The 22,822-nt window shown below is 42.8% G+C and overlaps 1 protein-coding gene and 1 long non-coding RNA gene across 4 annotated transcripts; one reads left to right on the top strand and one right to left on the bottom strand.

The window, feature by feature from the left end:
- Positions 1-160: 160 nt before the first annotated feature.
- On the bottom strand, positions 161-11,862 carry ndrg1a (N-myc downstream regulated 1a). Of its 3 annotated transcripts, none has more exons than XM_058046550.2 (16): positions 11,706-11,862; positions 9,433-9,507; positions 8,235-8,270; positions 6,046-6,151; positions 5,788-5,908; positions 4,955-5,017; positions 4,815-4,875; positions 4,125-4,211; positions 3,973-4,029; positions 3,803-3,906; positions 3,675-3,731; positions 2,931-2,982; positions 2,787-2,834; positions 2,468-2,503; positions 1,469-1,520; positions 164-1,383 (listed from the first exon to the last, which is right to left on the bottom strand). In XM_058046550.2, the coding sequence occupies exons 2-16, from the start codon at positions 9,487-9,489 to the stop codon at positions 1,136-1,138; spliced, it is 1,185 nt and encodes a 394-aa protein (XP_057902533.2). In that variant the 5' UTR covers positions 9,490-9,507; positions 11,706-11,862; the 3' UTR covers positions 164-1,135. The 3 variants fall into 3 exon arrangements, with proteins under 3 accessions (XP_078647964.1, XP_057902533.2, XP_057902534.2); XM_058046551.2 differs by having other exon boundaries at positions 9,433-9,510; positions 11,706-11,846; XM_078791838.1 differs by lacking the exons at positions 8,235-8,270; positions 9,433-9,507; positions 11,706-11,862 and adding an exon at positions 6,759-7,033 and having other exon boundaries at positions 161-1,383.
- An 8,515-nt stretch (positions 11,863-20,377) lies between these two features.
- LOC144899467 (uncharacterized) lies at positions 20,378-22,822 on the top strand. Its single transcript, XR_013627589.1, has 3 exons — positions 20,378-20,462; positions 21,616-21,706; positions 22,337-22,822. It is a non-coding gene; the product is annotated as an uncharacterized LOC144899467 (long non-coding RNA).

The raw sequence follows: 22,822 nt of genomic DNA, 5'->3' as shown, positions 1-22,822 counted from the left end.
ATTAATTATGCATTGATATTTAATGTATTACTTTTCAAATGACTTATTTTTAAATGTATTTTTACAGTTGTATTTTTATTTCATTGTCTTAACTATTTTAGCCTATCATTGCCTATTTCTTTTCCCGCTTCTCGTAGCTTTCTTTGCTGATTGGTTGGCAGGGGTCACGTGGTCCCTGTGGTCCGTTGTGAGTGGTAAATTTAAACGTGAAAGCGGAAGTGTGTCACACGGCACCTTACTGTGGAGATATTTAAAAGACGACACAGCCAGCTGTGGGTGAGTTACAAGTTATTTTTTTTAATGTTTTCTTTCCTTAATAAATACAAACCGTTATGCCATTTGAATGCCAGCATCTTTACAAAGCCGCGTTGTCGGCGTCGCTCCGAGAAAAGCAAACGTGGCCGTAGTGCAAGTGGGAAAGGAGAGAGGAGAGAGGAGAGAGGAGAGAGGCGAGGACGTCAGCTAGGAAGTACCACGGCCGTCCTCGTGTTAGTCATAGCGGTAATAGAATGGCGATAGTTGGCGACTGTTGACGTCGACTGTTGACGTCGACTCACGCAGTCAACAACCACGGCACCGCTTTGTTCCGTTGTGCTTGATTGCATAGAAAAGGAAATCATATAAAAAGAGTTACATGGTTTTGTCTGGAGGCGTTAATAAAGCTTTTAAGTTTAGAGAGCGTTTTTTCACGATTGGTCACAAAGCGTTAAAAGAGTCATTGAAATGTTGGAAAAGAACCGAAAAATGTCCACCGGCAACCACAGCTTCCATGGAACCATGGAATGGAACTTTATCGGCGGCACACACAAATAAAAATGTCCCTTATGTTAGACAGCATCTATCGCAGAACGTCAAAGAAACAAATGTTGACAGCGAGAGAACACTCGAAAGTGGGATAAATGTGACAAAGCCACCGGGTTGGTAAAAAAGGACAGGGAGGAAGGAAGGGCCGCTCTGTCGCCCCCTAGCGTCGCTGTGTCGCCACTACCTACACCATCACAAGCCCCGAGTGTACCCGAGTACTTTAAGCCTCCTCATCCAAGTTTAAAAAGTCAAAAATAAAAAAAACATCGGACCCGTGCCAGAAGCACACACCGACAAAAAGGGGGCGGGGTGGGATTCGGGGGCACCCGCCTTAGCAGGACACCTCGGGGACCTTGGGGACGGCCTGGTCGACGCCGCCGTCCGTGGAGCCGGCCGTGTGGGAGCGCCCTCGCTGGTGCTCGGCCGTGTGCGAGCGCGAGCGGCTGCCCTCGTTGGTGTGCGAGCGCGAGCGGCTGCCCTCGGTGGTGTGGGAGCGCGAGCGGGGGCCGTCGAATGACGTCACGCTGGAGCCCGAGGCCGTGCGGGAGCGCACGAGGCGGGTCATGCTGGCGGAGGGCACTGGTGGGAGGAGAGCATGGTGGTATCCACATGGCCACGAGGGGGCAGCAGAAAGAAGCACTTGGGGAAAAAGAGCAGTACTCACTGTATCCCATTCCCTGGATGAAGTATTTGAATGCCTCGGTCAGCTTGGCTGGCTGCACGGGAGAAAATAAATACAGGAATATTGAATATTTATATTATACTTATTATAGCTACAATTGATTATTCATATAATTATTGATATAATCCATTTGTCTTTGCGACTGTTATCCTACTATTTAATAGTATTGTTATTAAATATATACTAGCACTAGTAAGGTTGTTATAAAAACATGTTAACTATACATATTACTATATTAACTATACATAAACATACACAACTGTCAATATAATAAAAGCGGTGCGTAAATTGTGCAAAATCCCACACATTCATGTCTTGAAAATGACTATTGGTGAAAAAATCTGCTTTAAAATTATTTCAATATAATTTATTTTAGATGGAAATATACAATCAATATCTTCTGTAATTTTTTTTCCTCATCTGTTATCTCAAATGAGGTCTTTTTTAAAAAAAAAAATCAATAAAAATCATCCAGTCCACAGTATTTAATACATTGTGTATATGCAGTCTGTTATTAATAAGCTGTTCTCGAGGAAAGTGCTTTAAATTATGAAAAATTCCTTCAAATTATTGTATTATTTTATATTTTGATTTACTTTTCAAGAAATATCCGTATTATACATTTTCAATTGAGTTTTCCGAATAGACACACAATTAAAATTGCATTTTTCTCCAATTTGTTCATGCAAAATCTGCCATCTCAAAGCAGACCTTTTGTTTCTTTACATATGAAGTTTTTCATAGCTTCAAAAAAAAAAAAAAGTTTGATACTGGACTAGCTAAAAATAACTGCCTTCATCGTCTGACACGCAGTACTCCGCTCGGCCACAGGAGGTCGCCAAACCCCAACAGGCATGACAAAGCACGACCGACAGTCGCGGTCAAAAGTTTGAAGACATGTTTTCATAAAATACGATGTAAAAGTGTTTTCAAACTTTTGACTGGAGCTGAAAATGTCATACATCTTCTTCCTGTACTCACCTGGTCAATCTGGGGCATGCCCCCACAGTCGGCCATCTGTTGGGAAACAAAGTTTGACAAAGTGTAGAAAGGCATCGTTAATGATTCAAAGAGGGCAATAAAGGAGCATTAACAAGAGTGACGCTTGTTCATGTGTGCGACCGCGCGCCATTGAACGCCCCGCCGTGCTGAACCATCCGCTTAACCGCCGCCCCGTGACCCCTAAGTAGGTCAGACGCGGCAGATTGCGCAGCGGCGCTGGTTAATGTGTCACCCTGTCTTTCCATCACGACAACACAACCACCTGGAGGGGGTGGGGGGGGGGGGGCTTAGGCCTCACCTTGAGCAACGTGGCTTTTGTGGGGTCCAGTTTGGTGTTGCACTCCACCTGCCGGGACGCCAATGAAACGCTTCATTAGGCACAATTAGACCACAATGCTCACTTCTGTCATTTCCTATTGTCAGTGAAAGCGGCACCACTCACCACGGCGTCCACGGCGGGAGAGGTGTCACCAACCACCAGCAGGCAATGGCACCTGGGGTCAAAGGTGAAGGTTCACAATGTTATCCCTACCTAATAATATGGGGTGCTAGTTCCTTTCTTTTTTTTAAAAATAAAAATATGGTGAAATATTTTTAAAAATACAATTGATTAGATACAAATTATTTTCTTAAGGTTTTTTAAAAGTAAATATTTTTGAGTGCATTTTTTTAAATCCTGGTTTATATTTGGATATATTTTGGATAAAAGATTAAACTTAAAATGTGTCAAAGTTCAAGAGTTGAAACCAATTCATAATACAATATTTATCATCAACTTTAAAAAGTAATACTTTCCCTGTCCTTTCTCTGCCCCACAAATTCTGCCTAGCAACAAAAGGAAAATGTGCCGTGACTAGTTTAATAAAATTTTTTAAATTTTATTGTATTTTTTTCTTTTTTTAACCCCTTGTTTCTATTTTTTTTTACTCAATAACAGATGAAATTAAAATGTAGCGTAACATTTATAAACAAGTTTAGAAAAGTATGATTCTCTCTGCCCCACAAATTCTGCCTAGCAACAAGAGGAAAATGCGACATGAATAGTATCATTTTTTTCTTTCAATGGTAAAGCATTTAAAAATGAAATGAAATACAAATGATTTTCTATGGTTTGTATTTTTTTTACTAAATATATCCAAGTGAAATACCACCTAACTACATTTTTTTAAATAACGGTTTAACGTACTTGAGGGTTCTGTTGTTGCTTCCTGGCACGGGCCGCTCGATTTCCAGGTCCCTCCGACTTTAAGACACAGAAAAGGCAATTTATTGAATATGCAGAATTCCCAGGGCCTGCAAAGGCACCGGGCCGACCTCTCGTAGGCCTTGATGAAGAGCTGCAGGTTGAAGTGGTTCATGTCCTTCAAGACGTGGTGGCGGAACGTGGCCACCATGTCCTGGTTGTGGTTGATCTCTTCCTGCCGTGACAATTAGCCCGGTTAGCGCTAAAACAAAACATTAGTTTTCCAAAACAAAACACCAACCTTTCCAAAGAGGTGGCTGATGACCAGGTCGGGAAGGTCGTGGGTCAAGCCGCTGAGCTGGAATCACAGTTTGGGGACGCTTTGTCACACAAGTGGCTCCAAATTTGTGACTGGTGCTGTGTATTTATATATATGGGGGGGGGGGGTTATACCTTGTGGGCAGCCCAGTCCATCCAGCCCTCGGCACAGGGGTTGATGTTGATGAGCACCAGACCTTCCACCATTTGCGGGAAATCAAGCTAGGACACAACACACAACCCCGATGAAATGACCTTACATTTAAGGACAGGACAGTCGGGCATCGTCTCCATTCTCATTATCATCATACAGCTTTGTGCTATTTATAGCCTCGTTAGAGCAGTTTACACTGGGGGCAACTCTGGCACTGCCCCATTAAGTCCAACAGATGGCGCTATAGTGGAAAAAAATAATACAGCCATTTTATTGCTTCTAAATTGCCTAGTAATCCTTGTAGTCAAGTTTTTTTTTTTTTGGGGGGGGGTTAATCTTAATTAATCTTGCCAACTCTCCCTGTCCTTTCTTTGCTTCATGTACCACCCCCAAATTCTGTCTGCGACTACAGTCAACAGCGTGCTTTTTGTCCCATTTTGTTTGCCATCTTTTCCCTGTCCCCATTTGTATGATGCCTAGCGAGGGGTCCCGCAGCGTTGGAACATTCCACAGGCGTTTACGGGGGAAAAAGAAAAAGGAGTCGTGTCGCTAAAATCATCAAAAAGTAGGAAAATCCTGGTTGGTAATCCTCCGTTGATTGCAAGTAAATGATTATTAAGCCTGACTGACGGAGGGAGGGAGGAGGAGGAGGGGGGGGGGGGTTGGCTTACAGCGAATTTGGTCAGCATGAAGGCTCCGGCTCCCATTCCTAATCCAATAACGCTCTTCAGCCTGCCGCACACAAACAGACACGGGAGCTGTTAGAACAACAAAGTTCCTCCAAAGGGGACCAGGCCGCTCCTCCTCCTACCCAAAATGCTTGAGGACCAGCGCCAGCGTCTCGGAGAGCTCGTCCATGGACGGGTACTCGTATCTGGGGAGGGAGGCGGGAAATGAGCGCTTAATGACAGCTCCTTCTCCGGGTAATGCAATCATAAATATTATTACAAGCTTTCGTTTAAATTTAATAAATTGTCATAAATTCACATTAAAATTGTTCAAATGGCATGAAATTATTAAATGTATTGAATATTTTATTTATGTATTTTAAGTCATTGTAAATGTAACTTTTGATTTTATTCATTTAGAAATTAATTCCTATTTATTATTATTATTATTGCAATTAATGTATATATATTTTATGAAGAAATATTGTATTTATTTAATTTAAATTAATTATTCAATTTCTAAATGAGTGCTTAAAACATTTTTGTGCAGGTAAGGCCATAATTAATTACATTTAATTTAATGAAAAAAAACAAATTAATACATTAAAATGTAAAGAAATATTCATAGTACTATTAATATTTTCATTTTAGAAATCCAAAATTATTTTGTTTTTAATTATATTTATTTTCTATATTTTAAAATGTGATGTATTTACTATTTGAAATTATTCTGTATTGTTCATTATTATTGATTTAAATTACTCATTTTCTTATTATGTTTATTTTATGAAAATATTCCATTCCTAAATAAACACTAATAATTACACAATGCCAAATGATAGCAACGAGTGATGCAAAAGGCCCCACTTGGACAAACAACAAATCAGGTCGCCTTAACGAACATCCACACTGATCTGGCTGCCAGGTCAAAGGTCACAGACACACATGCGTGTGTGTGTGTGTGTGTGTGTCTCACCCAGTGGAAAAGGTGTTGGCCCCCTCATGCTGCCCGAGGGCGTCCACGTGACACACGGCAAAGTGATGCAGGATCTCGGCCATGTCCTCATGGCTGAAGAGCGAGTCCCAGCACGTTTTGTCTGGAGGAGGAGGAGGAGGAAGAGGACGAAGAGGAAGCGGGCGTGTTAGCCTCCCGTGACCTTTTTGAAGCGTGCAGGCGCACCTCCGTGATTGTCCCACAAAGGACAAATACAGGGAATAAGAAGGCGGGGCTTACGGTTCAGTCCGATGTCGTGGAAGGTGAGAATGACGGGCCGCTCCCCCTTGGGGACCCCCTTCATGGTGCAGTGGAGTCTTCCAAAAGGCGTCTCCACATCGTGCTCCTGCAGGGACACCAGCAGCAAACTTTTTTACATTTCAGTGGTTGGCACGCAGCTAGGGGGACCCGAGTTCGATTCCAACCTCGGTCATCTCTGTGTGGAGTTTGCATGCTAGGTTAATTAGCCACTCCAAATTGTCCATAGGTATGAATGTGAGTGTGAATGGTTGTTTGTCTATATGTGCCCTGGGATTGGCTGGCCACCAGTCCAGGGTGCCTCGCCCCAAGACAGATGGCATAGTGGTAGAAAATGAATAAATGAATGAAATATTGACACTTTTAAAAAATGAAATCCAAATGATGAAGTCAAAGCAGAACCAACTCCTAGCTTGATTAGCTTATCTACTATTTGTAGCGAGCGCTCTTAACCAAAGCAAAACCAGAATCATCAGCACGGATTTTCCAGACATGCTAATTTTCCGGTTCCCTGCACATGAAAACACCAAACAGGACGTCCATGCTTTTTCAGCCGCCACAAGCAACGGCGATAAATAGCCGCGCCAATTAGCAGGTGTGGAAACGAAGCGTTATTCCCTCTTCCTTGCTCGTTAAAACGTCGGCCATTAGGACTGTAACCCGCGTCAATCTAGACCACGAGAGGACGGACTCACAGCAACTTCAATCTCCGTCACGATCATCTCCACGTCGGAATCCTCCAGAACCATGACTGCCGTATCCGCTGGGTACCAAAAACTGTATTGTAAACCTGCGAGGGTCCCGAACGCTGCCGATGTCGATGGTGGAGGAGGAGCGCGTCTGAGCGCCTTTATAGCTCTAAGCCTAAGCCCCAGACCTCCCATGGTGCCTTGCAGCCTGGTCAAAACAAGCTAATTCCAGATGGAGAGATCTCTAAATTGGATCAGCCTGGAGTGTCGGGATGAGGGTCTGTGGCGGGGCGCTGGAGAAGTCGGCGTCACGCCCGTCGGCAATATATTGAGTTTTTTGTGAGCGGGTTTGACACCCCTGCGTTAAAATGGTGAACTACATTCTCTATCCAAACGCTAGGGGGCAGTGGTTTCCTGAGAGGGAGAAACTACCACGGTTGTTGGCTAGCTGTTTAGTTTCCTGCTTTTGAGCTTTTATGGAAACTGCAGGTAAAAATGATGACGTCATCCACGCTTGGACCGGCCAATCACGCGTCAAAAAAGAGGGGGAGGTTTGGATTTTACACCCGTGAGACGACATTCCACAAGTCGTTGATGTGTTTGCGCTTGACGGGCATGTCGCTATCGATGTGTGGCAAAGGTTCTTCTCCATTTTTTTAGGCTTGCTAGGCAACGGGTTGTGCCCCAGAGAAACACGCCAAGAGGAGTCGGTACACACAGGAAGTGTGTGTGTGTGTCATCATCGGCCCCGCCCGCCTCACACACTCACACACCTGCCGGCACGTAGGCGGGGCGGCCATGTTAATCCCACTGTGTTTATGTTTGGCTGAGAACAACACGCTACTACGGCTGTGAGTGGTTAACGCGCAGGCCACGCAGCTAGGAGACCTGAGTTTGATTCCATAACGCTATACAGAGTAAACTTGGATCATTTTAGCACTTTGTCTTGCCCACGCCCAAGCACGCTGCACAGGAATTCAACTCTCCCCTCAGTGAACCGCCGCTCACCAGTACAGGCAGCACTCATGCACCATGCTTGACTGTAGGCAAGACACGATGATATTGATACTTGTGGTATGTTTACAGAATAACAGTTGCGTGTCGCTAGTAATTTCACACGCTTCACACAGACTACTCTAAAGCATGTCCGTGTTCTGTGGTATGGTCACATGACCAGACGGAACTCGTACGGAACACGTGAGGCTCGTACTCCTTTTGTCAGACACCGGCGGACACGCAGCAGCAGCAGGCAGACATAATTAGCCGACCCCCGATTAGATTTCCCTCCTAATGACATCACGGCGGACGGAGGCGGCCACGCTGACAGATGAGGTCGACGACGACGAGACCGCTCGACACCACCAGGTGGCACTAAAGCCGCCGTGGCCGCCCACTAAGTGGGTCAGGTGACAAAAGTCGCTCGGAGCGTCATGCTGGCTAATCAATGTCCAAAAAGTGAACGAGCGCTGACCTATGACCTACCTTGATAACCAGCTGCAGCACCGCCTCCCTCAGGCCCTGCAACACACACACACACACACGCACACACACGCACACACACACACACACCATTAATACAACAGCAACACAATTAGCCAACTAATCCAATATCCGGCGGGCGGCGTCCCCCTAAATGATGCTGGACAACACCAGTGGGGACGTTTGGACCACGTCTGCATGCTAAGCTAAGGCAGCTAAAAGGTCAACAATCGTATCAAAGAAACACAAAGCACGTAGAAAACGTTTTTTACGTGAACGCCGAAAGAGGCTAAGCTACAATGCTAATGGAAAGGGAAGAATCAAGGACTATCATGACATGTTGAACATCACAACCTATCATAGCAGCCACACACCAACACACCCACCTGGGTACCATGCAGATAAATATGCCCCCTGGTGGCTGTGGTCAGCAGAGCATTAGGTGGGTGGAAGGGAAGTGCTATGATCTTTATTATTTGACCATATTATATTATTTTATTGTATTGTATGCTACATTATTTCTATTTATTTTCATAGATATTTTTACTTATATATTTGTTTTTAAACATTTTAATATATATTATATGTATATTATCTATGATATAATATTGTATTATTATTTTTATTTTTCATGTAATACAAATATATATAGAGAATGCATTATTCATAAATTTTCACCATTTTTTATTTTCCTTGATGGTTTAATGGCCGTGATTTCCATTATTATAGCCTGCATTTTTTTACAGGTACTACAGCAGAGGTGGGCAAACTACGGCCCGGGGGCCACATGTGGCCCGCCAAGTGTTTGAATCCGGCCCGCCAGTTGCTTTGCAAGTATTTCAACTTTTAACAAACAAACTGGCAACATGACAAGTAGGGTGTCTTATTTAGTAAAAAAAATAATAATAAACAAAACTTTCAAAAGAAATGACATAGTTTGATATTTAAAGTGATAGTAAAGAGATAGCATAATACTTTTACAGATAAAATTAGACAAATAAATCAAGTAAATTTCTCAGCATAAAATAATGCGCGTGTGTGTTAAATAGATGTTCTGGCCCCCCAAATCAATGGGGCCCACGAGTCAAAATATTTGCCCACTCCTGCACTACGATATATAGCCAGAGGCCCACTGGTAGGCTAACATTGCTAACATCGCTAACATGGCTATCATTAGTCAGGTGATCATAATCTGACATACGGGCAGTTCCTTGTCCACCAGCAGATGTTTGGATTCAGCACCCTGGATGTCCTCCATGTCGGTGGTCTGCACAGCCTGCTGGGACAAATGGTTAGCTAGTTAGCGCTAGCAGAAGGAAACAACATGGTGGATGTTGATCACACTGTGTGTGTGTGTGTGTGTGTGTGTGTGTGTGTGTTGTGTTCACCAAAAGTCATGGAACATCAAACCCACTCAGCACCAGCAAGGCTTTGTGGGTAATTTCCTCTTCTCGCTGACTCAGCATGTTTGTGCCGCTCTGATTGGCTACCGTTGACACTTTAGTTAGCAGTTGCATCATCAACACGTTTTGCGGCGTAAACTACTTTGTATCACGATGTTAGCTTACAAGTTAGCTTATCGTTTGGCTGCTTGCATACTTCTGCTACTTGCGCTACGATGTTTTTGCCATTCTCGGCGTAAACGACTTTAGCCGCTGTCTGCCGTGTGGACAACGTGTTTGCTAGTTTTGCTATCTGAGTCCACAACCACTTGTTGTTTGGACAACCTCGCCTACTTGCGTGTACGCACACATGCTAGTTGTTTGCATGGACCATGCGTGCTACTTTACTGACACATCCGCGGTAGCCACTTGTTGTGGAACCCAAGCCCCGCCCTTAACCTTAGCCTAACCCTGACTCTAACCTGGACCTTTGCCCGAATACTTGTTTGTAGACCATCCACGTCCGACAACCTGACACTCTGGAAGCGAGGCTTCTTGCACAGGAAGTGGTAAATACTTTCAGCTACGATACGCCTTGAACACACACGCTCGTACGCGCACGCTTCACAGCCAGACCGGACTCATCCGGATCTGACAACAACGAGGAGTATCAAACAACACGTCCATTTTTTGGAAATGGTGGGGGGGAGTTCTCGGCACTGCAGGATCTTTGTTGGAGGAAGAAGCAGCCCCCGTGTTGAGATTCCTCAGTCATGAGGCGAGGGAGGGAGGGAAGGAAGGAGGGAGGGGGAACGCTTTTCGGCGACGCCCCGACCCCATTTGGGCGGGGCTTGATGCGTACAGTGTTAACCGGGGGTGAGGGTCAACCTGGGACTCCAAAAGGCTGAAGAAGGATGGGAGGGACACCAAGGGGGGGTCTGTCGGTGCTGGTTGCTGGTCCTGGCAGTTTGGCGTCTCTGGCAACAAGAGACGCGCGTCAAACCGGTCCAACTGTGCTTGCGCTTCTCGTTCTGCCTTTTCTCTTTTCTCCTCGGCGCTGGCACGAGTCAGACTTGTTATGCAATCATGGAGAGGAAACAGAAGGAGGGCGGGGATGGGTTCGGGTGGGAGGGGGGACAGCCGGGTCGGAATGGGCCCCAAAAACTGCTGCTTTGGATAAAATCAAAGGAATCCGGGCCGGGCCGGGCCGGGCCAGGCTAACCTAACCCCGACTTTAAATCCACGCGCATCCATCTGCAGAAACAATGATTGCTTCCCTAATCTTTGGAACTCGCGTAATCGGTCAAATCCCCCCCCCCACCCCACACCCCCCCACTTGTGAAATATCAGCAGAGCAGCAGGCTAAGCTGGCACAGACCTACATTTCAACATATCACAATATACTGTAAACCATGACAGGGCCCTGAACGCACCGCAGCAAACCACAAGTATGATGCTAAGTATGGGAATTGGACATGTTATGCAAGGGTGGCATCATGTGACATCATGTTGATCTTTAAAACATACATACAAATACATAATATAGTGTAGTTTGTGTACTCAATGCTATACACGCCTAATTTACTTCACCGCATGAAGGAATATGTATTTATCTGGAGTATATTTATACAAAAAATTATTCACACTTTTTGTTTCTGCTTTTAGATTATATTTTTCATGCTATAATATAATAATTATTATTATTATACCAAAAATACCAAATAATTTTCAAAACTCCATTCGATTTGGAATAAAGTAAAATAATATTTAGCATTTTTAGAATTTTTTGTATTCATCTCTATCATTTTTATAATATTTTTTTCAACCAAATTTAATAAATTCCACAGGCCAATACAAACCCAAGCCCGTCTATGTCCCCCACACCACAGCTTAGAAATCCCTCTTAACACATGAATAATAACACCTGAGATTCATTTCATCTAACATGCACAACTTTATTTTGCACCCCCTCCCCCCCCTTGCATCTTGCAATCTTGCAAGATTGCTGTGCACGTCCAAACACGTCGGGACCCAAAGTAAGCACTTCCTTAGTCACATGGGAGGGTGTTTAAGGTGGTAAAAACGCTCTTACCTGCAGATTACACAATCAGATTGTCCCGCGGTGAGAAGGACGGTAACAAGTCCACAACAAAAGTTACTATTTTTCTTTTCAGTTATGATATATCATAGAAGTTTTGCACGCAAGGACGGCTGCCGTTTTGTTTACAACGTGGAGGCGGATGTATGAGGGAATTTTATAAAGCCTGGGGTGGCGATGGGGGGGTGGGGTGGAGGAAAGGGGGCGGGAGGTCCCGCCCACTTTCCCTCGATTGGGCAACATCTGCTCCGGGAGTGATCGTGCAACATTGCGAGAAAAGACGACAAAGTCCAAGCCGCATTCTTAAATGCGCAGCTTGGATGCGTCCTTTTATGCGCTAAAAGTACATTAAGATTGCAGCTGTGACACCCCCCCCCTCCTTCCCCACTCCTTCCCCAAAAGAGATCTCACCCAATGACACCGCAGTATTAAGGTGTGGCGTTCATGACCCCATCGGCAAAGTAGGAAATGACACCCCCTCTTTGAACTGACCTTACTGATTGACTTTGTTAGCCTAAAAATATTTATTTGATGCTTTATTCTCGCCTTAGTCTTTAATCTGTGACAAAATCAAACTTTAAAAAGTACATTAAAATGTCTTCAAGTTACATTTTTATTGATAAATGGATGCTTTTGCCCCTTTTCTGACCTATAAAAGTAGTTAGAATGTTGTATTGTGGTGTTAAACCATGCCAAAGTTTCACATCATGAGATTTGTGTATTTGAAAGTGAGCCCTGAAAATAGTTTGAGATGGCTCAAAATGCGTGGTTTGAAAGGGCGTGGTTAAACTGCCCCTTTGTGACATCACAGAGGGGGCGGACTTCCTTGTATATAAACTCTCAGCTGCCAGTAGCTCCTAATTAGCTCCCCCAACACTTTATTCATATATTATAACTCCTATACCCACTATATTAGAAAAGTGGGGCTCGAAGCACTTTGGCACTCTGACCAATCACAGTGGAGTGGGCCTTCCCGGAGGCGGGCCGTGGGTGGAATAAATTAAAACAGACCGTTTGGGCTGGGGAAGCACAAACCCAAGGAAATAAATCTGGAATAGGTGCAGATTCTGGAAGAACTAGGAAGCTTTCTGTGCGGGTTATTGTATGTAGCTGCTCTATAGGAGTCCACAACTCAATACCAAGGGTCCAAATAATCGGCATAATCGGTTAATTAACAATCATGTAAGGTTTTACGGCCATAAATATAATTATAATTACTCATTATGTTTTTGAAATACACCAGTATGCAAAATCTGTTCTTTATATTTATATGCAAATGAGGGCGAGTCGGCTTTGATTTGTTTGTGTTATGGTTCAATCATTTTTCAATACAAAAAAACTTGTCTTCTTTCATTTGAATTTGATTGAAGTCGCCAACATTTTTCCTTAGAAGTACAGCTCTACTGCATATAAACTGGGATAGGCTCCAGCCTAGTCCAGCAAAGTAGCTGGGTGGAGTTTTCCACCGGCATAGAAAATAGATGGATTCATATTTTTTGTGTTTCTGTAATACACTAATATGTAAAATGTTTTGAGTCGATATTGCTATAATATAATTATTATTGTTACCAATGAGTTTCTGGGGGGTGGGGGGGGGTAAAAAGCATAAAAAATAGTCAAGTACATTATATGTTTTTTACTGAGATGTGAAGTTGTAGTGATTTGTTTGCATTCCTGAACAGAAAAAGTCAAACTTTTTTTGGTTGTAATGTGTGCAAAACAACTATTTAGTTGATTTTTTTTAAAACAAAAACATATACTGTATATTTAAAAAAAATCATAATGAATTAATGTAGCTATAATTAATGTTCTGGGGGTCTAATAAATGTAATATATCCCACATCTGTTGAGTTTTGCACTGTTGTAGTTATTCAGTGTGCATTTCATATCTATGAAGTATCCAAAGCATCTGTTTAATAATATATCATGTATCCATACAAATATATATTTTTCACCAACTATTTAATTCAGACTACGCTCCATAAAAAAGGATGTCAGGGTGTCTGATTCCATTTCCTGTATTGCTACCCAGGTGAAGTCCAGGCATCATTCCTGAAAAGTATGAAGACAATATGCAGACAAGGAATATGATGTCATCTACGACCCAGGAGCTGCCTTGGCTTTTTGTCCATGGGACTAGAAGGCCTCGGTACGGATTTGACGGCCCTGACGGCCCTGACGGCCCTGACGGCCCTGACGGCCCTGACGGCGTCATGTGCCCCACGCAGTCCCAAATCAATTGGAGGCTGAAAGTGCGGCATGAGGCCCCCGTGGCTCTGGGCGTGATGTTTGCATTAGCAGACGAGCCTCCGTGGTTCCGTGGAATGCTGTCGGACGGCCGCACTTGATGATTCCTTGATAGTCGGCATCAAAGCTTTCTCCCGACACGCCTGGTTTCTCCGTGCCGCTCCGTGTTCTCCCAGATTCCTCATGTCGGCGTTTCATAAGTGTGCTCTTTAGCGATTCCACACTGATGCTTCTCGCTTTCACGCCTCCTCATGGAATTTTCCACACCTGCAGACGACTAACTGACTCTTGCACTCTTGTGTGTGTGTGTGTGTGTGTGTGTGTCGGAGGCCACAATAGCGGCACTGTGCTTTGTAATGTGAGGCCTCCAATGGGAACACAATGGTGGCATTGGAGGCGACAGACACAAGAAGCATGCTAATTTCCACAGCAAGCCAACATGTTTTTTTCTTTTTTTTCAACACGTTATCTTGCATAAAAAAAGCCAGCGTGCATGCCAAAGTGGGTCACAGTGAGTGTCTCAATAGTTGATAAACGCCGGCGGACTTTCACCGGTGAGATTACGCTTTTGTTTGTCTGAACGGGACGGAATGAGGCTAGGAGACCTGGGCTATCTTAAATGCTACTAGTAATCCCAAGGCCTGTTGGTATGCTTGAGGTCATGGTAATGGTAATGGTAATGGTAATGGTAATGGTAATGGTAATGGTAATGGTAATGGTAATGGTAATGGTTTGAAGCGGTGGTGTACAGTAGAACCCCGTAAACAACCAAAACAATACTGCTTTATACAAACTAATTACTAATGGATCACTTCCTGTCAGGTGAGTGTGCACATGGGCTTAGCGGCACGTGTTGTACGTTTAATATTATTATGTAATAGTATTGTTTTACTTGTATGTTAGTGTGTAGGCGTCCATTTTGGGTGATCTATTTGTTGCCCCGCCCGCTTTTTGCCAATTCCTACTATTCTACTCCGCCATTACGTATGAGCAGTAGACAAGACACACGCTAAGGAAACTCTAAAATAAAACTACAAAGGTTATGATGCAAATTTGCTGCTCATAAAAAACATAATAAAACGCCCTCTGGTGGCGCTGCTAGCATTTTGCAGTAAATCTTTAAATATAGCAGAGAGCTTCTGTTTTTTTTAAAGTAGGTCCTCAAAAACAGCACAGCGCTCCTGTCACATAGAAGATCTGTGACAAGCATTTTGCAACTGGTACCTAAAAACAGCAGTTTTCCAGCCATATCAGGGATCGTTGGCAAGTTTTTTTTTTTTCAAAAACAGCAAAGCGCTCCTGTCATATAAAGGATCTTTGACGAGCATTTTTGCAATAGAACAACAGTACTCCTCTGATAAAGAGTATCGTTGGTTAGCATTGTTGCAGTAAGGCCTCAAAAACAGCAGAACGCTCCTGTCATATAGAGGATCTTTGACTGGCATTATTGATACACACCTAAAAACAGCAGCTTTTCAAGCAGCTTAAACGGGATTTTTGTCTAGTGTTTTTGCAGTCAGTCTTCAAAAACAGCTGAGAGCTCTTCTCATATAGAGGATCTTTGACCGGCATTTATGCAACAGGTACCCAAAAACAGCAGTTTTCCATCATATAAGAGATTGTTGACTAGTGTTTTTTGCAGTAGGTTCTCAAAAACAGCAGAGAGCCCCTCTCATATAGAGGATCTTTGACCGGCATTTATGCAACAGGTACCCAAAAACGTCAGTTTTCCATCATATAAGAGATTGTTGACTAGTGTTTTTTGCAGTAGGTTCTCAAAAACAGCAGAGAGCCCCTTTCATATAGAGGATCTTTGACCGGCATTTATGCAACAGGTACCCAAAAACGTCAGTTTTCCATCATATAAGAGATTGTTGACTAGTGTTTTTGCAGTAGGTTCTCAAAAACAGCAGAGAGCTCCTCTCATATAGAGGATCTTTGACCGGCATTTATGCAACAGGTACCCAAAAACAGCAGTTTACCATCATATAAGAGATTGTTTACTAGTGTTTTTGCAGTAGGTTCTCAAAAACAGCAGAGAGCTCCTCTCATATAGAGGATCTTTGACCGGCATTTATGCAACAGGTACCCAAAAACAGCAGTTTACCGTCAATAAGAGATTGTTGACTAGTGTTTTTGCAGTAGGTTCTCAAAAACAGCAGAGAGCTCCTCTCATATAGAGGATCTTTGACCGGCATTTATGCAACAGGTACCCAAAAACGGCAGTTTTCCATCATATAAGAGATTGTTGACTAGTGTTTTTTGCAGTAGGTTCTCAAAAACAGCAGAGAGCTCCTCTCATATAGAGGATCTTTACCGGCATTTATGCAACAGGTACCCAAAAACGGCAGTTTTCCATCATATAAGAGATTGTTGACTAGTGTTTTTGCAGTAGGTTCTCAAAAACAGCAGAGAGCTCCTCTCATATAGAGGATCTTTGACCGGCATTTATGCAACAGGTACCCAAAAATGGCAGTTTACCATCATATAAGAGATTGTTGACTAGTGTTTTTGCAGTAGGTTCTCAAAAACAGCAGAGAGCCCCTCTCATATAGAGGATCTTTGACCGGCATTTATGCAACAGGTACCCAAAAACGTCAGTTTTCCATCATATAAGAGATTGTTGACTAGTGTTTTTGCAGTAGGTTCTCAAGAACAGCAGAGAGCTCCTCTCATATAGAGGATCTTTGACCGGCATTTATGCAACAGGTACCCAAAAACGTCAGTTTTCCATCATATAAGAGATTGTTGACTAGTGTTTTTGCAGTAGGTTCTCAAAAACAGCAGAGAGCTCCTCTCATATAGAGGATCTTTGACCGGCATTTATGCAACAGGTACCCAAAAACAGCAGTTTACCATCATATAAGAGATTGTTGACTAGTGTTTTTGCAGTAGGTTCTCAAAAACAGCAGAAAGCTCCTCTCATATAGAGGATCTTTGACCGGCATTTATGCAACAGGTACCCAAAAACGGCAGTTTTCCGTCATATAAGAGATTGTTGACTAGTGTTTTTGCAGTAGGTTCTCAAAAACAGCAGAGAGCTCCTCTCATATAGAGGATCTTTGACCGGCATTTATGCAACAGGTACCCAAAAACAGCAGTTTACCGTCATATAAGAGATTGTTGACTAGTGTTTTTGCAGTAGGTTCTCAAAAACAGCAGAGAGCTCCTCTCATATAGAGGATCTTTGACCGGCATTTATGCAACAGGTACCCAAAAACGGCAGTTTTCCATCATATAAGAGATTGTTGACTAGTGTTTTTTGCAGTAGGTTCTCAAAAACAGCAGTGTGCTCCTTTCATATAGAGGATCTTTGACTAGGACATTTACAGTCGGTCTTTAAAAAAGTGGTGTGCTCTTCCTACTTAGAGGATCTTTGGCTAGCACTAAAATAGTGCTTCTTTAATTGTCAAATGAACTTGTGATGGGTACCATAGTAACTACTTTTGGCTGCCGTTGATAGCTAACACGTTAGCTATCAGGTTATGGAGTCCTTCTGCGGTGTTAGCCAAACATGTTACCGATGGCTTTGTTGCCTTTCTCTGCTTGCCTGAGGTCAAGGGGTTCAAGAGCGCTACTATGCTAAGTTCACGGCCGCCGTACGCCCTTCAAACAGAGACCACACACGGCGTTGAAGGTTCAAACTCCTTTTTGTTGCATTCAAGGAAGGTTTTGTGTGGCTAAAGCTAATAGACACGAGGGGGTGGAGCGTTACGGCTTTCATATGTTGGCATTATCACGGCCTTTTGCTCGTACGGCGACTAGTAGCGACAATGTCCTCCACTGCCTGACCTGGATATTGATTGTCTCATTAAGTTGCGATAAGACTGCCCTCCTTTTTGTCCAGATAAAACTGTTACTGAGTGACTTGCATGGCGGGCTCTCCGGGCGCATATACGACGCTCATCAACCAGTGAGAGAAGGCTTGTAGCTCTTTGTGCTACTGGCCAAAGATGAATCTAACGCTGTGGTTTTATGTATGACAATGATAGCATAGCGGCCTAGGCTGATGTCCTCGGTGCAGGCCACTGTGAAATGAGTGGCGGTCACGTCGGGAAGGACTTCCAAGAAAGATCCGAGGCTCGTGACTCACTGATATGTCACTCACGGATTCTCATTTAGCTCGCATTGCTCACGCTGTATGCTACATCAGCGCTATCGCAGGAAATATCCACAAATAGAATTTCATGAAAAGCTAAATACGGGTTTCTTTTGCTAGCAGGTTCCAGCTAAGAGGCGGGGTACACCCTGGACTGGTGGCCAGCCAATCACAGGGAACATATAGACAAACAACCATTCACACTCATATTCATACCTGTGGCCAATTAACCTAGCATGTTTTTGGAATGTGGGAGGAAACCGGAGTACCCGTAGAAAACCCACGCATGCACGGGGAGAACATGCTAACTCCACACAGAGATGCCCCAAGCTGATAATCGAACCCGATCTCCTGACTGTGTGGCCAACATACTAACCACTTCTACAGCGTGCAGCCTCCTTTACATAAAAAAGTGAGATACGCATTCCACGTAAGCAGCTGATGTTTAATACGCATAAATACTTCCAGTCAAGGAAGTCTCTCCACAAGAGACAGGACCGGCTGGTCTTCCTGCATTTTGTTACCTCAACTGCTGTCATTTGAGTTGGATGACAGGCGGTCATCAAGCAGAACAACACACTTGCTCACGGTGCAACAAAACGAAAACACAACATATCCACAGCAAGCTACCGTATCACATAAATCAACGAGTACGACTACGTGGGTGATTCATGTAAGCGCTAAACAAAACATGTAACTTTAAGCCGTTATTTCCAAATGACCGCAAGACATGCTGGGTAGTCCAGCCACAATATGAACTATGAACAATAAAACATTTCATATCAAGAGTATTTTAACTCCTGTTTGTTTACTTCTCTGGCGACCTCCTCAACAAATTCGGCGACAAACATTGCTAAATGTTCGGCGAGTACCGCAAGTTACCCTTTGTGTTTTCAGAGGAAAAAATCGAAATTGTAAGGTTGATTATTTTGGTATGCAACAAGACTTTTGTCCAAGAACAATCGGACCTTTTTGTCCCAATGAAATAGTAAAACTCAATGAATAATACAAGACTGTATTTTGCTATAATAAGTATACTCCAGGGGCTTTTACCTTTCATATAAGCTGGTTTTGCACCTAAATGTGGCATTACTATTTATTGTTTCTACAACCTGGATAAGCGACAAGTGGTTGATACTGTTATCTTTGTCTTTTGTATAAAAACACAGTGAGATATCACACCCCCGGTCGTGGGCCTCTTCCTGGATTTGTTCCAGGAGCGCTCCATGTCTTGTGACGCACGGAAGGAAGACCGCGATAACATGGCTGACGCTGAAACATGATGTCATGTCAATGTGAAAACAACAGTGCTCATAAACAACAGTCGAATGGTCTCATAACAATCCAGTCAGAGCTGGATGTTATGGAAGGAGAGAAGCGAGACACAACACTTTGTCACACATTCACTCACAAATGTGGAAAAATTGCAGCTGATTAACTCTGGCGAAACAGAGATGATATCGGGCGCTAATGATTGAAGAAAATATAATCACACTTTCTCTGTATTAACTTTGTCATGATCGTAAACAATTAACACACGCTCCTAAAAAAGCAGGTTGTGTAAATGCTGTAAATCAAAGGTCACTGATCCATATTACGCATGTCATTAAAAATGACAATACCTCCCTTATGTGAGGAAATCACATACTCCGCTGACATTACCTTTGACAGCAGTTGTATTACTGTCCCGTACAAATTACCAGAGTAAAACGGCTGTGTCTTAGCTAATTTAATTTAATTTAATTTAATTTAATTTAATTTAATTTAATTTAATTTAATTTAATTTAATTTAATTTAATTTAATTTAATTTAATTTAATTTAATTTAATAATTAATTTTAATATATTTTATTACATTTTAATTCATAATTTTTATTTAATACTAAATATAATACTAGAGTAAAACGGCCATGTCTTAGCTAATTAAGTTAAATTAAATATTAACATATTTTATTAGATTTTATTTCGTAATTTTTATTTAATATATTTTGTTGCAATCAATTTTTAATGTCTTACATTGGTTGTTTTATTTCATTTTGTGATTAAGTCATTAAGTATGGATTGGCTGGCGACCAGTCCATGGTGTACCCCGCCTGATGGCCTTTATATATATATATATATAAATATATATATATATATATATATATATATATATTATACATATATTGTTTTTTATTTGTATCTATTTAAACCAAGCTCTCATATACCACAAATACATATGGTAAATAAATAATATAGCACAATTACGTACAGAAATGTATATGACATGTTTGTCACCTCAGCAGGCTCACTGGTGGGCGTGGCTTTCTCAGTGGGCGTGGCACGGACGAGGAAGACGTGAGCGACGTGACGAAGCGCGCGTGTCGCCTCGTGCGTCTACCGGAAGTTAGCATGTCCACTCATAAGGTGTGTTGCTAAGACTGTGTTATACTATATATATATATGCAATATTGTTACCTGTACTAATTTGTTGTTGTTTGTATACGTTAGAAAAAAAGGTTGTTACGGGAGCGCCACCCTGTGGACAGATTTTTAGAGCATGACGTTTATTAACTATAACCCTGCTTGTCTGCTCTACTAAACGATGTTCAACATTTTAGAAACATCTCATACAATTCACCACAGTCTGAAACAACAATCATCAACTACCCTTTACTACCGTTACTACCCTTTATGACAGCTTGCATTGTAAAGACTCATTTTTCATGTTGGCTCTCTCAATCGATAAACAGGTGTACCTAATATTTTGGCCACATGAAAGCCACATTCCTTACATATTGTCTAAAATGTTTAATAGTAGCGCCTCCAGAACCACAAAGAGCACAAATATATCTTCATTTCATGTTAAAGTGTCTAAAAATCCTGTCCAGGGTGACACAGAGGATCTTTGTTAGGAGGTCACACTCTTTCTATATCACATGTACTTCATGTAAACAAGCGGCACAAATTGGGACTACCACTAAGGGGACACAGATATGATCCTCCGTGTGACCCGTGGGATGTTTTCTCATTTTCACAAAGTACCGGAGGCTTTAACTGTAAATAATAACCACCAGTAACGTCTGCTATGTGGGTCATACGCAGAGGAGACGCCATGGAGGCGCTGTGAGGGATTAGGGTTTGAGCCAGTTTGTGCGATCAGTAGACAGGAGTTAATCCACCACACAGATCGACGTGTAAACAAAAACACAGACCTAGTGTTACCTCAGCCGGGGAGGTCGTGTTTGTTGATTTGTGTGACGACGGATTAGATTACCGTAAATGCTCCAATTAACACTTCTATTTCATTAAAAGTAGATAACCACCGAGATCTCTAATTAGTGTCACTTCAGAAAATATTAGCATTAGCAGATGCGGCTGGAGGCAATCTCCTGATTTTTTACAAATATTTTTTACAACACGAGACTGCAAGATGGCAGTAGCTACAGGTGAAGTACCATGGATGGACAGCATCCAGCAGCTTTCAAATGTGGATACCTAACTTGGTGTGGAAGTCGTCCGTAGTACACTTGGTAATTATTCATTCATTCATTCATTTTCTACCGTTTATCCTCACCAGGGTCACAGGAGGTGCTGGAGCCCATCCCAGCTGTCCTCGGGTGACAGGCGGGGCACACCCCGGACTGGTCGCCAGCCAATCACAGCACTTGGTAATCAATTGACTCAGTTGATTTGTCTTGTTTCTTGAAACTAGATTGTACTTCTCCGAAAGTAACCGTGCCAGATAAGTTTCAAGTCATTTTGGAGGTCATTTGCGGGTGCAGCAAACTGGAATGACATCTTCCCCAACCCTGTTCTGACTCCACCAACCAGTATCAGTATGCTGTTGTTGGTGTTGATGCGCGTAAGAGCGGAGGGAACATGGAAGGAGCCCAAGAATGCATGTTGGAAATCAAAGACAACCTGAAAAACATGCAGAAAGTCTGCATGTCAGGGCATCAAACGTACAGGAGTGAACACCAAAGCATAAAGCAGAGTGGTAGATGGTGTCCAGTTTTTAAAAAAAAACATGTTCAGATGCATTCATTAAAAGGAGATCACCATAATCCAGCATCAGAAATCAAACATTTGCGTGTATGAACAGAGAAACAGGATGTGTTTATGTTAAAGTGCTCAAGTGCCTGCTTTAGCCAGGCTAGCTTTGGGTTCCAACACAGGACCTACTAGGGTAGTATCCTTAGGATACTACTTAAGTCCATCGTCTAAAACTCAGCCAGTCAGCCAAAGTTGTTCATTGGCAACATTGATCACTCCTGCTACGTCTTCTTATTCTCTGGCAGACCGGGTGCGTATGGGGTGTGTTCAGAAGCAGAAGAGTTATGATGCCATCTACTGTACAGGGTTGGAACAGCAAGCTAAGTAAGTGAGTAATGTTATACTCTACTCTTTTAGACCTGATATTATTACTATGGCGCATTTTGTTGCTTCTAGGCAGCTTTAGTCAATTAATCCCATGAAAGAAATTAAGAATAATCTCATCAACACTAGCGTATTCTTTGTGTCACCATCAGAACTGCTAAGATTACTCTGAAAGTGATTCCTCCCAGTTAAGTCCAGAGGACGGACGCAGATCAATTAGGGAGAAGAAATAGAAAAAAAAAAGTATTTTTAAATCCTGCCTGTAATCTGTCAGATAAAAATATGGCTGGGCGACTCTCAATCTGGGTCGTCCAGCAGCACTGGTGGCGGTAATCCGTCCTCACACACACACACACACACACACACACACACACACGGGCCTGACGCCAACCTCCCTCAGGTTGCCT

Source organism: Doryrhamphus excisus, linkage group LG7, assembly GCF_037039965.1.
Source record: "Doryrhamphus excisus strain RoL-2023G ecotype Guam linkage group LG7, RoL_Dexc_Guam_v1.1, whole genome shotgun sequence".
NCBI classification, from domain to species: Eukaryota; Metazoa; Chordata; class Actinopteri; order Syngnathiformes; family Syngnathidae; genus Doryrhamphus; species Doryrhamphus excisus.
Note: the sequence above shows the minus strand (reverse complement) of the source record. Positions and strands in the feature narration are given on the sequence as shown.